The following is a 13902-nucleotide window of genomic DNA, read 5'->3' on the forward strand; positions in this document are numbered from 1 at the left end:
GTTGGAAACTAACTGGATAAACGGGGAGAGCGGCGCAGGACAGGAGGAATCGCGCATGACTTCTACCATAGGGGTGACTGGGCGGGTAATTCACTGAAATAAGGAAGTTAGCAGGAGGAACAGGTTTGGACATGCTGATCACTAGAGCTGCCACATCCAGGCGGTAACGAACACCTGGATTTGCAGCTCCAGAGAAGGGCCTGGGTTACATGTCCCTGAAGCCTTAGGGTGACGGAAAGGCAAGAGAGAGTGGGTTGAGATTCCAAGTGCAATCCACTACGGCTCCTCGCTCGCCCTCCAGGTGGCACCACAGCCCTGCGCTTCCGAAATCGGTTTTCTGAGCCAGACACTCCACGCTCTGGGTATCTCGGTTATCTCTTCCCACGCGCCGACCCTAGGTCGCGCACTTCCTGCCTGGCAGAATTTGGCCGAGGATCCAAACCCGGAGCAGCCTCCAGAGAGCGTGTCGTCCACGCGGCCAGCATATGCTCAGAGACCTCAGAGGCTCAGAGACCTTAGGGCTGGTGGTGTGGTCGGTGTGACCATTTGTCCCTCGGATCGGCTCCAGGAACCAACCTGGGGAATGTGTGTAGGGGAAGGACGGGATAGGCAGCGCCCGGGGCAGGGAGGCACTGAAAGACAGGACCAAGCAGCCCGGCCACGAGACCCGCTCTGGGAACGGAATTTTCTGGCCCCCAGGGCCACACTCGCGTGGGAAGCATGTCGCGGACCCTTTAAGGCTCCATCTCCCTGTCTCTCCGCCCCCGCCTGGGACAGGCTGGGACGCCCGGGACCTGACATTTGGAGGCTCCCAATGTGGGAGCTAAAAATAGCCGCCCCGGGTTACTTTGGGGCATTGCTCCTCTCTCAACCCGCAAGCCGGCTCGCGAGCCGTCTCAGGCCGCTGGAGTTTCCCCGGGGCAAGTACACCTGGCCTGTCCTCTCCTCTCCGACCCCGCAGTCCAGACCCGCAGAGTTTAAGAAGCTTCTGCAGCCCGGCATCCTAGCTGGTGGGCGGAGTCCTAACACGTGGGTGGGCGGGGCCTTTTGTTCCGGGGACTCTTCTCAAAACTTCTCAGTCGGATGTTGGCGGGAACCCGAGAGGCGTGACTCTCCAGCCACGCGGAGGGGCGTGGCCTTACTGGCCGGCCCCACCAACTCCAGCCAAACTTTAAACCCCAGGCGGAGGGGGCGTGGCCTTCTGGGGTGTGCGGGCTCCTGGCCAATGGGTGCTGTGAAGGGCGTGGCCCGCGGGGGCAGAAGCGAGGTGGAGGGGGCTCCTCGCGTCTTTTTTCCCAGCCCGGCTCGGTCAGATCCGCGGGAGCCCCACTGCTCTCTGACACCTTGGCTTGTGGCTGTGGGTCCCATTGGGCCCGCCCGCGCTCGTCACTCCGGGACCCCCACGGCCCCCGCAGCTTCTGCGCGCCAGGCCGGGGCCAGAGACTCCCGGATCTGTTCTTTCATCTTCGCCGCCCCTACGCGTCCAGCTCTTCTAAGACGAGATGCCGTCGGGCTTCCAACAGATAGGCTCTGAAGTAGGATTCATCATGAGGGGCGGGGCGGGGGGCAGGGGTAGCGCTTTTCTTGGGCTGGGGGTCGCGGTTGGGGTCAGCTGGGGGTGGTTCATGCGCAGGCGCAGGGGGTGAAGGTGGGGGGCTGGCTATTTATACCCGGCCTGGACAACCCGTGACTGTGAGATTCCAATCCTACCAAGAGGCAGAGTGGGTCTGGAGGGCCTTTCGGGGCACAGGCAGCAAGTGGATTCTGCGAGCCAGGGTTCACCCCCTTGCCTAATAGGCGGCGCGGCGCTCCGGAATTGGGGACACTCTGCCCTCGTTCCGACTCGGGAAAGCAGATCCAGGCGGGTCTTGCCCTCCGGGAGCTGTCCGTCCGTCTCCGCTCGCGGGCAGTGTTTCGAGGACTGGAGGCTCTCCGTGGGCCCCCACCCCCACTCCTGGCCGCCCTCCAAGACGCTGAACTTTCCCTTGGCCCCACGGTTGGTGGAGGGGCAGAGGGGACTGTCAGCCCCCCCTCCCCCAGCTCAGGTTTCTGCTTGGAGACAGTCTGTGCCGCCAGCGAGCGGCCACCACTGCCACCGCCCCTCACACCACCTTCCTGCCCTCCTCCCCTGGGCATGGCTCTCCCAGGCAGAACTCCTGGACGGCCCTCCCTGCACGTAGTTTACAGGGGGAGGGCAGGCTGCGACACAGATAGAGAAGGCCACCCCTAGATGACCGGGATGTCCTTTCTGGAGCAGCACTTCTTGGTCCTATTGGGGTCCTCCTGGAGCTGGCTGACAGAACCCCCAGAGGGGAGGGAAGAGGACAGTGGCTGATGATAATAATGTAAATAATGCACTTGTCAATTTATGAAACCAGCACTGTCACGGATACTGTTAACATGTGATGTTGATTTTCACAACACTCTCACAGATAGGTAGGCAAGGCAGGAAACATCACCCACATCTCACAGAGGACACTCAGGTTCCGGGCAGGGAAGTGACTTGGCCAAGGTCACACAAATCTGAGCTCTTAAGGCCAAGCCTGTCCCAAGGTCACAGAAGAATTTTGAGACAAATTCTCAAACATTTCTCTGCCTTATGGACTCAAACATCCAGTTTCTCCTTTATGCCCAGGTTGAAGTTGAGCTCCTGTTTACATTGAGATCTTTGTGCAATTCCTAATATGGCCCAGTTTCCCTCACCCAACATGTTGGATGGAGCCCAGTATCTTCAGGCTCCAGCTGGGCCCGGGCCGCTAGCGAAGGAAAAAAAATCATGGTTCCATGTGACATGCTGTGTCTTTGTGTCTGCCTGTCCAGGATGGGGAACCCCCGCAGCAGCGAGTGACTGGGACCCTGGTCCTTGCTGTGTTCTCTGCTGTGCTTGGCTCCCTGCAGTTTGGCTACAACATTGGAGTCATCAATGCCCCTCAGAAGGTGAGGGCCTGCTGCTGGCAGGGTGGGGGTACCCAAACGAGGAGGACAGGTGTCTCAGGGGTGGTGGAAAGGTGAGGGTCTGCAGTAAATCTGTCCTCTGCTGTCTCCCAGGTGATTGAACAGAGCTACAATGAGACGTGGCTGGGGAGGCAGGGGCCTGAGGGACCCAGCTCCATCCCGCCAGGCACACTCACCACCCTTTGGGCCCTCTCTGTGGCCATCTTTTCCGTGGGCGGCATGATTTCCTCCTTCCTCATTGGTATCATCTCTCAGTGGCTTGGAAGGTTCGGAGCTGGAGGGCAGGGGTGGGGGAAACAGGAAGGGAGCCACCGCTGGGTGCCCTCACCCTCACAGCCTCACTCTGTCTGCCTGCCAGGAAAAGGGCCATGCTGGTCAACAATGTCCTGGCGGTGCTGGGGGGCAGCCTCATGGGCCTGGCCAATGCTGCTGCCTCCTATGAAATGCTCATCCTTGGACGGTTCCTCATTGGTGCCTACTCAGGTACTCACGGGCACCACAGCCCTGCCTAGCGCCCTGCTGTCTTTCGCCACACCTGTGCTTTCAGATGGGAGTGGACACCTGCCCTCAGCCCTCTCTTCTTCCCTCGCCTAGGGCTGACATCAGGACTGGTGCCCATGTACGTAGGGGAGATTGCTCCCACTCACCTGCGGGGTGCCCTGGGGACGCTCAACCAACTGGCCATCGTCACTGGCATTCTGATCGCCCAGGTAACCGGGACGGGCCTCATGGGCGCCTGGGCAGTGGTTGGGGTGGAGCTGTGGAGAATACGGTGTGCTTCTGAGGTAAGGCGGGAGGGCTGAGTGACCTGCCTTCTTTCCCAACCTTCTCCCACAGGTGCTGGGGTTGGAGTCCCTGCTGGGCACTGCCAGCCTGTGGCCACTGCTCTTGGGCCTCACAGTGCTACCTGCCCTCCTGCAGCTGGTCCTGCTCCCCTTCTGTCCCGAGAGCCCCCGCTACCTCTATATCATCCGGAATCTCGAGGGACCTGCCAGAAAGAGTAAGCTCTCCTGCTGCAGCCTGACCCAGGCCCATGCCTCCACTTTGTCTTGCTAGCACCTGGCTTCCTCTCAGGTCCCTTCAGGCCTGACCCTCCCTCCTCCAGGTCTGAAGCGCCTGACGGGCTGGGCTGATGTTTCTGGAGTGCTGGCTGAGCTAAAGGATGAGAAGCGGAAGCTGGAGCGTGAGCGGCCATTGTCCCTGCTCCAGCTCCTGGGCAGTCATACCCACCGGCAGCCCCTGATCATTGCGGTCGTGCTGCAGCTGAGCCAGCAGCTCTCTGGCATCAATGCTGTATGTGTGGAGCAGCCTCCAGGCAGGGCACAGCCCAGGGAGGGGAGACAGGAGTTGGGAGCAAACCCCCTCCACCAACACTCAGCCTGTCGTGGCTGGAGTAGAGGAAGGGACATCCCTGCCATCACTTCTTCTTCTCCCCCACCTCTAGGTTTTCTATTATTCGACCAGCATCTTCGAGACAGCAGGGGTAGGCCAGCCTGCCTATGCCACCATAGGAGCGGGTGTGGTCAACACAGTCTTCACCTTGGTCTCGGTAACTGCTCACCTCTGGAATGGCCCGAGTCACTGGCTTCACATCCCTGGGTGTCCCGGAGGTCCTGCTCTTGGTTGCCCTCACCCACGCAGCCCCTCCTACGTCCCGTGCCTGAAAGGCTCCGGTCAAGCTCTGACTCTCCCCACAGGTGTTGTTGGTGGAGCGGGCAGGGCGCCGGACACTCCATCTTCTGGGCCTGGCGGGCATGTGTGGCTGTGCCATCCTGATGACTGTGGCTCTGCTCCTGCTGGTAAGGCCTGGAGGCTAGGAGGGGCTAGCAGCCCAGCCCATGGGAATGGTCCTGAGAGTCTCTGTGACCAGCCAGGTCCCCTTCTTAACACACACACTTTCAATCCTGGCACCAGCTCTGGACCAGGACTGTGGGTGACTGGCTCCAGAATCTGCTGGGACTGTGGTCTGCTTCTGCGGGATTTAGGCTGCACTGGGAGGCAGCTGTGGCACAACTCTGGCAGCCAGGAGGGAGAGCCCCTGTCAAGCCTCAGGAACCATCATTCCTAAAGACCCAGCTTTAGAGCCCAGGGAGAGCTGACAGTCATAAGAACTGAGAGGCCGTAACATTTCCTCTGCCTTGAACACACTTGGGATAGCCAGCAGAATGCCAGTGCTCAGAAAGGCTCAAGGGCCTGCTCTAACCCGGGATGGCAGCCCCCCAAGCTGCTGGGGAGGGGGATAGATTTCACTTCTCTGGGTTGAGGGCAAGGGAGGATCCAGAAAGGCCTCAACTGGATTCTCCACCCTCCCTCTCTGGCTCCTAGGAGCGAGTTCCAGCCATGAGCTACGTCTCCATTGTGGCCATCTTTGGCTTTGTGGCATTTTTTGAGATTGGTCCTGGCCCCATTCCTTGGTTCATCGTGGCCGAGCTCTTCAGCCAGGGACCCCGCCCGGCAGCCATGGCTGTGGCTAGTTTCTCCAACTGGACGAGCAACTTCATCATTGGCATGGGTTTCCAGTATGTTGCGGTAGGTCCTTCCACCCCAGCCTCCCACACTGTAGGCCAGAGGTGGGCATCACACAGCTAGCCCACCTGCTTCCCAGTCAGGGACTCCTCTAGCCACAGACCATGGGTCTTTGGGTCACTTTGGTGGACCACCTGCTACACAGAATAAAGCAAGGAAGGGAGCTGACCCAGACTGGATAGCAACTGAGATGTCCGAAACGCACCAGTGACATAACTTACCTTAGTCCAAGAATAAAATGATATGCTTTGCATGAATGCTACAAACAGCTGGGACTCTCCTCTGAGTGCAGTAACTGAGGATGGTGAAGGGGGCGAAAACTAAAAGAGTGTTTGGGGTTCAGAGAATCCTCTTTTCCGTGTAAATTCTTATTCCTGATCATTTTCCTTGTCCCTGGAGGAGGCAGCTGATGTCTGTCGTCTCCCCAGCTCCCTATGAAGGCCTTTAGCTCCTGGTTGCCTGAAACCACCCCTTCCCTCCCCACCTCACTCTGTCAACACCTCTTTCTCCACCTGTCCCAGGAGGCTATGGGGCCCTACGTCTTCCTTCTATTTGCGGTCCTCCTGCTGGGCTTCTTCATCTTCACCTTCTTAAGAGTACCTGAAACTCGAGGCCGGACGTTTGACCAGATCTCAGCTGCCTTCCACCGGACACCCTCTCTTTTAGAGCAGGAGGTGAAACCCAGCACAGAACTTGAGTACTTAGGGCCAGATGAGAACGACTGAGGGGCCAGGCAGGGCGGGGAGAGCCAGCTCTCTCCACCCACCCCAGAGGCCCCTTCCTTTCCTCTGCAGCACTTCAACCCTCTCTTCCCTATTACTTCCCGGTGGAAAAGCAGCCCTGCAGCCTGGGAGAATTGGGAAGCTGGGGGAAGGGTGGTCTGAGCACCCCCTCATTCCCCTCGTGTGACTCTTTTGGATTACTTATGTGTTGTGGTTAGGCCGTGGCCATCAGGGTGGGCCACTCTCCCCTCCCTCTTCTTTCCCCCTTCCCCTTTCCTCCCCACCCCCGCAGGCTCAGCTCCAGAATCCCTTCTTCCCTGCTAGAGAAGGGGGATTGGAGGGAGGACAGGTCTAGACTTTCTCAGTGGGACAAACCAGAGCAGAGAGCAGGACGGGGGACAAGAAATCCAGTTTCCCACCACCTTGGACTCCTCCCATAACCTGGGACTTTCACTGACTTCTTCCCACACAGACTCTGGGCGAAGGGGGTTCTCTCTTGACCCCTCCGGGGAAAAGGACTCGCCTCCCTCACTGCAGGCCCAGCCTTCCAGGGCGAGAGGGAACAGGAGAGTGTGTGCCCATGTGTGGCAGGACGGAAGGACAGCGGGCTCCCGCCTCTAGGCTTGGGGCTCTGCCCCGATTGTTCCCCAAGGCTGCCAAGAAGGAGCCCTAGCTAGCTTTCCTCCTCTCCCTTCCTGGAAGGGTGCTGCACCAACAGGCTTTTGACCAACTAAGGCAAAGAGGGGATTTGAAAAGCTGCCTGGAAACACTGGGCTGGGAGGAGCCTTTGGATATTTTTATATACGTTTGAAAAGGGGGTTGAGAGAAGAAACCAAAGGTCGGTTGTACTAAATGTATATATATAGATACTTCTATAAAGTGACTGCTGAAGACAAGCATCCTGTCGTGGAGGCACTTGAGGACGGGCTGAGACAGGGACCATAACTCTTCACCCCTCTTCCTCCCTCTATCCTGCCTCAGCTCAAGGCCTCAGAATCTTCTGGATGCCATTGCTCATGCCCCTACTCACATTTCTACTCATTGCTTTATTAATAGTAAATGCTCAATAAATTGTAGCTGCCAGTGCCGGGCACTGCTCTTGGCATCTGCAGAATACTCACTCTGTGAGGAGGTGTCAGCCCATGTCACAGGGGCAGTGAATCCCCCTGATGAGGGCACTCTTCACTAGGGGCACAGCTGGAGACACGGGAGCAAGGATGCCAGGCCCTGCCCACGGCCCCACATCCCCTCCTCCCCACCTTCAACAGTGAGTTACTAGCGATTCTCCAAAACAGAAGAAACAGAGACCAAGACCACAGGAAAGCCTGTTTTTGTTTTTACTGGAGGCTCAGGTGGCAAATGACAGGTCATAAAATGGCTTCAGAGGTAGGGGGCCGGGGGAAAACAAAAATAAACTTGGGGGGTGAGGCGGGAAGAAAAATAACCAGGAGGCGGTAAGAGCTGGCTGGTCCCTTCTCAGCCTGAGTTACAGGAGGGAGTTGGTATCTCTGAACAGTAAGGATGGCTCCCTTCCTTCAACCCTTGATAAAGGGAGGGAAGAAAAAAGAAAAAGAAAAAGGCTGTTGCTTTGGCCCTCCTGAGTCTCAAGGAAAAGGTGAAAAGCTGGTGTTTTGATGCCATGAATTATGGGAAAGGGGGAGCAGGGTACTGGGTAGGGTACAGGTCAGTTGGAAAAACTGGCAGATACCTGAGAGAGAAAAGGAAATGGACAGATTGTGAACAACAGCGACTTATTGCCACCCAGTCCTCCGCCTTCCTGGCCACCTGCCCAACTGCACCAGCCACTCACCAGATGGCAGCTCTGGGTGTCCTTTGAGTTGGAATCACTCCAGGATGGTGGTGCTGGGGTCCCCACTGTTGACAGGGGCTGAGGTCTAAAGAACAGCGGTGGCCAATTGAGACTTTTTTTTTTTTTTTTTTTGAGACAGAGTCTCACTCCAGGTTGGATGGAGTGCAGTGGCGCGAGCTTGGCTCACTGCAACCTCCCCCTCCCGGTTCAAGCGATTCTCCTGCCTCAGCCTCCCAAGTAGCTGGGATTACAGGCACGCGCTACCATGCCGGGCTAATTTTTGTATCTTTAGTAGAGCCGGGGTTTCTCCATGTTGGTCAGGCTGGTTTCGAACTTCCGACCTCCAGTGATCGCCTGTCTCTGCCTCCCAAAGTGCTGGGATTACAGGCGTCAGCTATCACGCTGGGCTGAGACTTGTTCTTCAGAGCCCCGAACTTCAACCCTCTTTCACTTTTTCCCCTCCCATTAATACCCTCAATCACACCCCTCAGTTCACATCCACAAGCTGGTGCGATGGCTCCAGGAAGCACTGGGGGCGGGTGGAGGGGGTGGGGGCATGACATGGGCGTGATTGCCTCTGCTGGGGCTTCCTGGTGGGAGGGGACACCTGCCAGGGGTGGACCCAGCAGGCTGCATGGAAGAGGGTGGTGGGAGGGCCAGGGCAGGCGAGGGAAGGAACCAAGGGATGGAGTAGGAAAGAAAAAGAAAAAAGGAGGGGGTGGGGTGGAGCTGGTCTCAGCCTTTTCTTTCATCCCACATCTGAAGTCCTCACCTCAGGGGCTGCGGGCTGCCGGGGGCCAGGGGCCTGCTGCCGTCTCCGCTGGAAGTAGGGGCGGTTTCGTGGGCGCTGGGGCTCAGGCCGGGAACCATCAGTGGGACCTTGGCTGGGCTTGGTCTCACCGTCCCCACCTTCTGTGGTAGGCTGCTGGGGTGGCCTGGGGCGGAAAGGCCTAGGGAAAGGAGCAGGGCTCTGAGGGGACCAGGGAACACCCTGGACAGACCACTGCCTCCCCAGGGCTCACCCAGCTGCCCCACCCCACCTCCAGGAGCCAGGCTTCCAGCCCATGAGCACCGCCTCCCCGCAAGGCACCTCTCACCAGAAGCCCAGGCTCTGCCTAGAGCTTCGCCCTTCCATCCTCCTGTCCCTTTCCCCAAGGAGCCAACACTGGAAGGGGAGGACCAAGCCCTAGCAGGGAAGTCTTACCTTCGGTACCTGGGCCGGAATCTGGGTGGGGGGACCCGCTCATCTCCCTGCTGTTGGTGCCCCTCCAATGGGGCTGTCTCTTTGGGTTCTACCCCGTCAGTGCTCTGGGAACATGCAAAGGCCCCGGTGAGCTGTGGGGACAGCAGCTGCTCCGGAGTCAGGTTATCCATAGCTCTGCCCAACCCTCAGTTCCTCCTCCTTTGGGGACCCATGGTCTCTATCCTAATTCCCACTCTTCTCCTGAACTTGAGGAAGTGGCTCCCATATTCCAGCTTCCCCTCACCTCTATAGGCTGCTGCTGGTTGGGGGGCCGGGGGCCTCGCACAAACCGCCGTCGGTAGAAGAAGGGTGGGGGGCGCCGTCGTCTGGGCCGCTGCCCAGAGTCTTCAGCCCGCTCCCCTTCGCTGCCAGGTCCTGTCCCCCCGGAGGGGATCTCTGCCACCATGGGTGGTGGGACAACTGAGGGAGGCCGGGGGATGAATCGGCGGAACCTACGTCGGTTGGGGGCATAACGGCTGCCCTTCACGGGCACCCCCCCGGGCCCAGTTACATTAGCAGCTTCTGCGCCCTGGGAAGGTGGTGAGGGAATAGTCAGAATCCGCTCCAACAGCCAACGTGCATTTCCCAACTTGCTTCCCCTTCTTCCAGGGGAAGACCCCTCTCCAGCTTTCCTTTAGCTCCTCTAACTTCTTTCTACCCACCCTGGAGTGGCAGTGGAGTGCATCTGCACCCATCTGGGAAGGAGCAACGTGTCCTTTTGAAATAATTGCTACTGCACCCTCCTGAGTATACGACTGGGTGGAGAAAGGCCTGGCAGCCAGCATCCACCTTTTTACTACAGAGGCGGACTTGGAAAGTCTAGAACAGGGCCCCACGTGGAGAACGGACGTCGAAGTGCTTGGTGAACTACAGAGAAGAAACCCAGACACTGCCAACCGGTAACAGGGACATATTTAGGACATCCCTTAGCCTGAGCATTAAGGAAGAGGACATCAGGGTGAGAGAACACAGTCCCATTCCTGCAGAATGGGTCAGAGCTGGCCCCAGGAGAGTCTTAGCCTGCGATGACTTCCAGGCCACCCTCCCATACGCCTAGTCAACTCTATACCCCATAGCAGTCCCCAAACCTTCTCTCCTTCCACGACATCAAATTCCACAGTCTCCCCATCTCCAACGCTGCGCAGAAACTTCCTGGGGTTGTTTCTTTTAATAGCTGTCTGATTGGGGAAAAGGCCATGTGAAAAGTGAGACAGCAAGATAGGAGTCTCTGCCACCCCTGCTGGGGCCACCACCCAATTTCATTCAACATTTGACTTGGGGTCTAGAGCTGGAGGGTGGAGCAAGGAGGTGGTCAAAGTTTAGCAGGGGAAAAGTCCTGAACTCAGGGCCTCAGCAATGACTGTGCAGTTACCACCATCCCCAGGACACACTCTTCCCCCTCCCCCGCCCCCGCTTTACCCCTTGGGATTTCAAAAAGGGAGGCAAGAAATATGAACTCCAAAGCAAAAGGCAGGGACAGTCTTCAGTTGCAAAGTGGGTAAAATGCACTGTGCTTCTTACCTCAGTCCCAATGAGAGCTCTTTCCACCAAGCAGTGGTTCTCAAGCTGTAGCGTGCATCAGAATCACCTGGAGAGCTCGTTAAACCGATTGCGGAGCCCCAGCCCCAGCTCTGATTCACCAGGTCTGGGCTGGGGCCTGAGAATTTGGATGTCAGGTGATGCTGCTGCCGCTGGTGCAGAGGCCACGCTTTGAGAACCACTGCACCCAAGTACCTTCTCCCTCTGAAAATTGCCTCAGTGCTTCCTGGAGTGTTAACAGGTCCCAGGAGGTAGTAAGCGTGCCATGCCCAGGGGCGACATGCTCAATTCTGACAGGCGTTTAGTAACCCAACACAAGTGCGGCTAATGGTGGTTGACACAGGCACCCGAGGCAGATGGGGGGGAGCTATTCCCTGGCAGACGGGCCGTTGTGAAGAAGAGCCGGAGAAACATGGTGGAGCGCACTGCTAAGGATTACGGCAAAGGCCTTCAAACAGGGCCGGTTCTTCCCCTCAGAAAGCCAACCTAGCTCTTACCTGGTGAACAAAGACATCTTCCTTGGTGTCATTCCTGCAGAACAGGATGGGTCGTTAAGGAGGGGACTTTAACAAAGCCCTCAGCTCCTCACTGAGGCCCCCCTAGCTGCCCAGTCTAAGCTCAGTAGGCCTGTCCTCTCCAGCATTCCACAGTTAGGGGTAGACAGGGCCCAGGGAGTAGGAGGGAGAGCCAGCAGGACCTCCAGAAGCTGGTGTAGAGAGAGGTATACTTAAAACCTCAGTGCCAAATCTGGACTTCACAAGGAAAGGGCAGGCTGGGGAGGCAAAGGCACCTTGAGGGACCTGAGATGGCTCTGCCCTTGCCTGGGCTCCACCTTCCACCCCAGGCTAGCCTTACAACCTGCCAGCGCTGGGTGCAACTGTCCCTGGCCAACACCCCTCCCCCAACCCCCATCAGGCTTGGAAAATTCCAGTCTTCTTCCTTCTATAGTCAAGGAGGCAGAAAGTGCAGAGGGGGCCAGAGGTGCAGAACAAGTTTGAGAAGGGAACAACGTGTCAGGAACTTGCTCCAAACAGCCACCAAAATTTATTCTCATCCTCAGCCTGGACGTGAATCCCAGGGTCAGGCCCACTCTCAACAAGCGTGGGTGCAAGGGTGAGAGACAAGAAAACATTCACCCATTCTCTATCACAAGAACCCCAGTGGGTGGGGGGAGGGGAAAGGAAAAGTTTTCCTGGAGGTGCTCTGCCCCCCACCCAGTCTGCCATTTCCAGAATCAGACAGAGACCATTCCCCAGAACAAACGTTTTAGCTTTAAAGCACATGGATCTGCACAAAGGTCAGCATGCTAAGAGTGAACTAGGGCCTCCCAGGAGGGCCAGGCCGGGCAGGATGCCTGGGCTGGGGAAGGGCCCACTGGGGGAGACCCGGCTCTGCTCAGAATCCACCGCCACAGCCTCTCCCAGTGCTGAGGGGTGGGGCTGCCTACTGAAGGAAAGCAGCAGCCTCTGGCTCCTTCCTCCTGCCCCCCACTGTCAGCCTCAGTCCCAACAGGTGGGGGGCTCGAATGAGCCAGAGCTCTTTAAGGGAGATGAGTTGTGAGTGCTGCCATAACAGCAAATCAGTGAGGATTCCCGCCGGGGGCCCTGAGGCACAGAGAACCCTATAATACATTCTGCCCCAAAGGCATGTCAGAGTAAAAGTAATGAAGCAATTCCAGAAGGTGAGATGAGAAGCTGCCAGGGTCAGAGCCAGGTTTGCCAAGTTCCTGAATCATTAATCCTCCGCTGCCCTTGAAGATGTGGAGGAGCCTTCCTCTTGTCACTAAGCACACATTTGTGCTGCGGTTAAAGGCTTTCAACCAGCATCAGCTGGACATTGCAACCACGTGCCTCCGCAGGGGTCGAGATGAGGTTGGGCGGGTGTCCAGTCCCACAGGCCAGTTCGGAAGACACCCATTCCACCCCCGCCCTGGGTTCCTTGGATACCTGTTGATGAATCCGTAACCATTCCGGACGTTGAACCATTTGACAGTGCCCAGGACTCGGATTGCTGCCAGGCAGAGATGCAGTGGGGACAGTGAGACGGGGGGAAGAGATGGAGTTGAACTCAGTTTTGAGACACTCCAAAAAAAAAAAAAAAAAAAAAATCTAGCCTACTGCCTTATAACCTATTAAGCTTGCCTTCAAGCCAATCAGGTTTCACTAGTAGCTTCAAGGTATTCTTACCCTATTCCATCAAATGAAATCACCCACACAGGGGATTCAGGCTTTCAAAAAGCCTTCCAACTCTAAGGCATGTTCCCCACATCCTACAAATCCAGACCCTTCACCTAGAACTGGGTACTCACCTGGTCTGCAAAGTGCCGCCCCCAGGTCATAACTGAGGGTTTTTCTAGCCCTCCCAATGCAAGGGTCCCCAGTGCACCTGCTTGCCGGGCTCAGAGGTTTGCCTAGTTCTAACCCAGTCAACTAGGCACTGTGTCCCGCCCGGGGGCGTGGCCGGACCCTGGGGCTTTATTCTCCACCCCAAGACCTTAGCTGAACCTGCCGGCCCCGCCCTCCCGCCCAGGAAGGCACGGCAGGATTTCCCACCAGGGGAATCCACTTTGTTTGGTGCGCAGCTCCCAGCCCAGTTAGCGCTCTGGGCCTCCGGGCCAGGCCGCCTTTGGTTTTCCGGATCCTGCCGGGCTCCACACTGCCCCTCCCCCAGCCCGCCGACCCCTCAGAGCCTCCCTGTGCGCGCCCCCCCCTCACCCAGCACCGGCTTGTCCGCCTGACTCCGGGCCGGGGGGGCGGGGGTTCCCGAGGCCGCCGTCGCCGGGTTGCCAGGGGTGCGGGGGCCCGGCGCCAAGGGGGTCCCAGCAGCGGGGCCCGAGGCGGCTCCGCCCCCGCCGCCCGCCCCGCCGCCTGCTTTCTGCGGCTCCCCTGCGGGCACCGGTACCACCACCGCTACCACCCCTGCCGCCGTCGCGGGCACCGTCGCCGCGGGGACCGCTGTAGCCACCGCTGCCGCCTCCACCTCGCTCATCCCGCCGGGTCCAGTACCGGCCCCCGCCGCTACCGCCTCCTCCGCCGCCGCCGCCGCCACCGCCCCGGCCCCTCCCCCCGGCTCGCGAACCCGCCGCCCTGCTCGGTCCTCGCGCCCCG

The 13902-nt window shown here is 58.3% G+C and overlaps 2 protein-coding genes across 5 annotated transcripts; one reads left to right on the plus strand and one right to left on the minus strand.

Annotated features, from left to right (window-relative positions):
• Positions 1–1286: 1286 nt before the first annotated feature.
• LOC105473329 (solute carrier family 2 member 4) lies at positions 1287–7308 on the plus strand. The gene is made up of 11 exons (XM_011727108.2): positions 1287–1535; positions 2821–2937; positions 3049–3221; positions 3314–3438; positions 3550–3665; positions 3793–3955; positions 4061–4248; positions 4400–4504; positions 4653–4754; positions 5281–5484; positions 6003–7308. Exons 1-11 carry the CDS (start codon positions 1503–1505, stop codon positions 6204–6206), a joined length of 1530 nt encoding a protein of 509 aa, XP_011725410.1. The 5' UTR covers positions 1287–1502; the 3' UTR covers positions 6207–7308.
• Positions 7309–7526: 218 nt separating this feature from the next.
• On the minus strand, positions 7527–13858 carry LOC105473337 (Y-box binding protein 2). Of its 4 annotated transcripts, none has more exons than XM_071082276.1 (9): positions 13510–13858; positions 12742–12805; positions 11293–11326; positions 10345–10434; positions 9501–9785; positions 9218–9348; positions 8786–8963; positions 8014–8098; positions 7527–7744 (listed from the first exon to the last, which is right to left on the minus strand). In XM_071082276.1, exons 1-8 carry the CDS (start codon positions 13781–13783, stop codon positions 8048–8050), a joined length of 1107 nt encoding a protein of 368 aa, XP_070938377.1. In that variant the 5' UTR covers positions 13784–13858; the 3' UTR covers positions 7527–7744; positions 8014–8047. The 4 variants fall into 4 exon arrangements, with proteins under 4 accessions (XP_070938377.1, XP_070938376.1, XP_011725444.1 ...); XM_071082275.1 differs by having other exon boundaries at positions 7527–7911; XM_011727142.3 differs by having other exon boundaries at positions 9218–9321; positions 13510–13857.
• Positions 13859–13902: the final 44 nt, after the last annotated feature.

Source organism: Macaca nemestrina, chromosome 17, assembly GCF_043159975.1.
Source record: "Macaca nemestrina isolate mMacNem1 chromosome 17, mMacNem.hap1, whole genome shotgun sequence".
Classification (NCBI taxonomy): domain Eukaryota; kingdom Metazoa; phylum Chordata; class Mammalia; order Primates; family Cercopithecidae; genus Macaca; species Macaca nemestrina.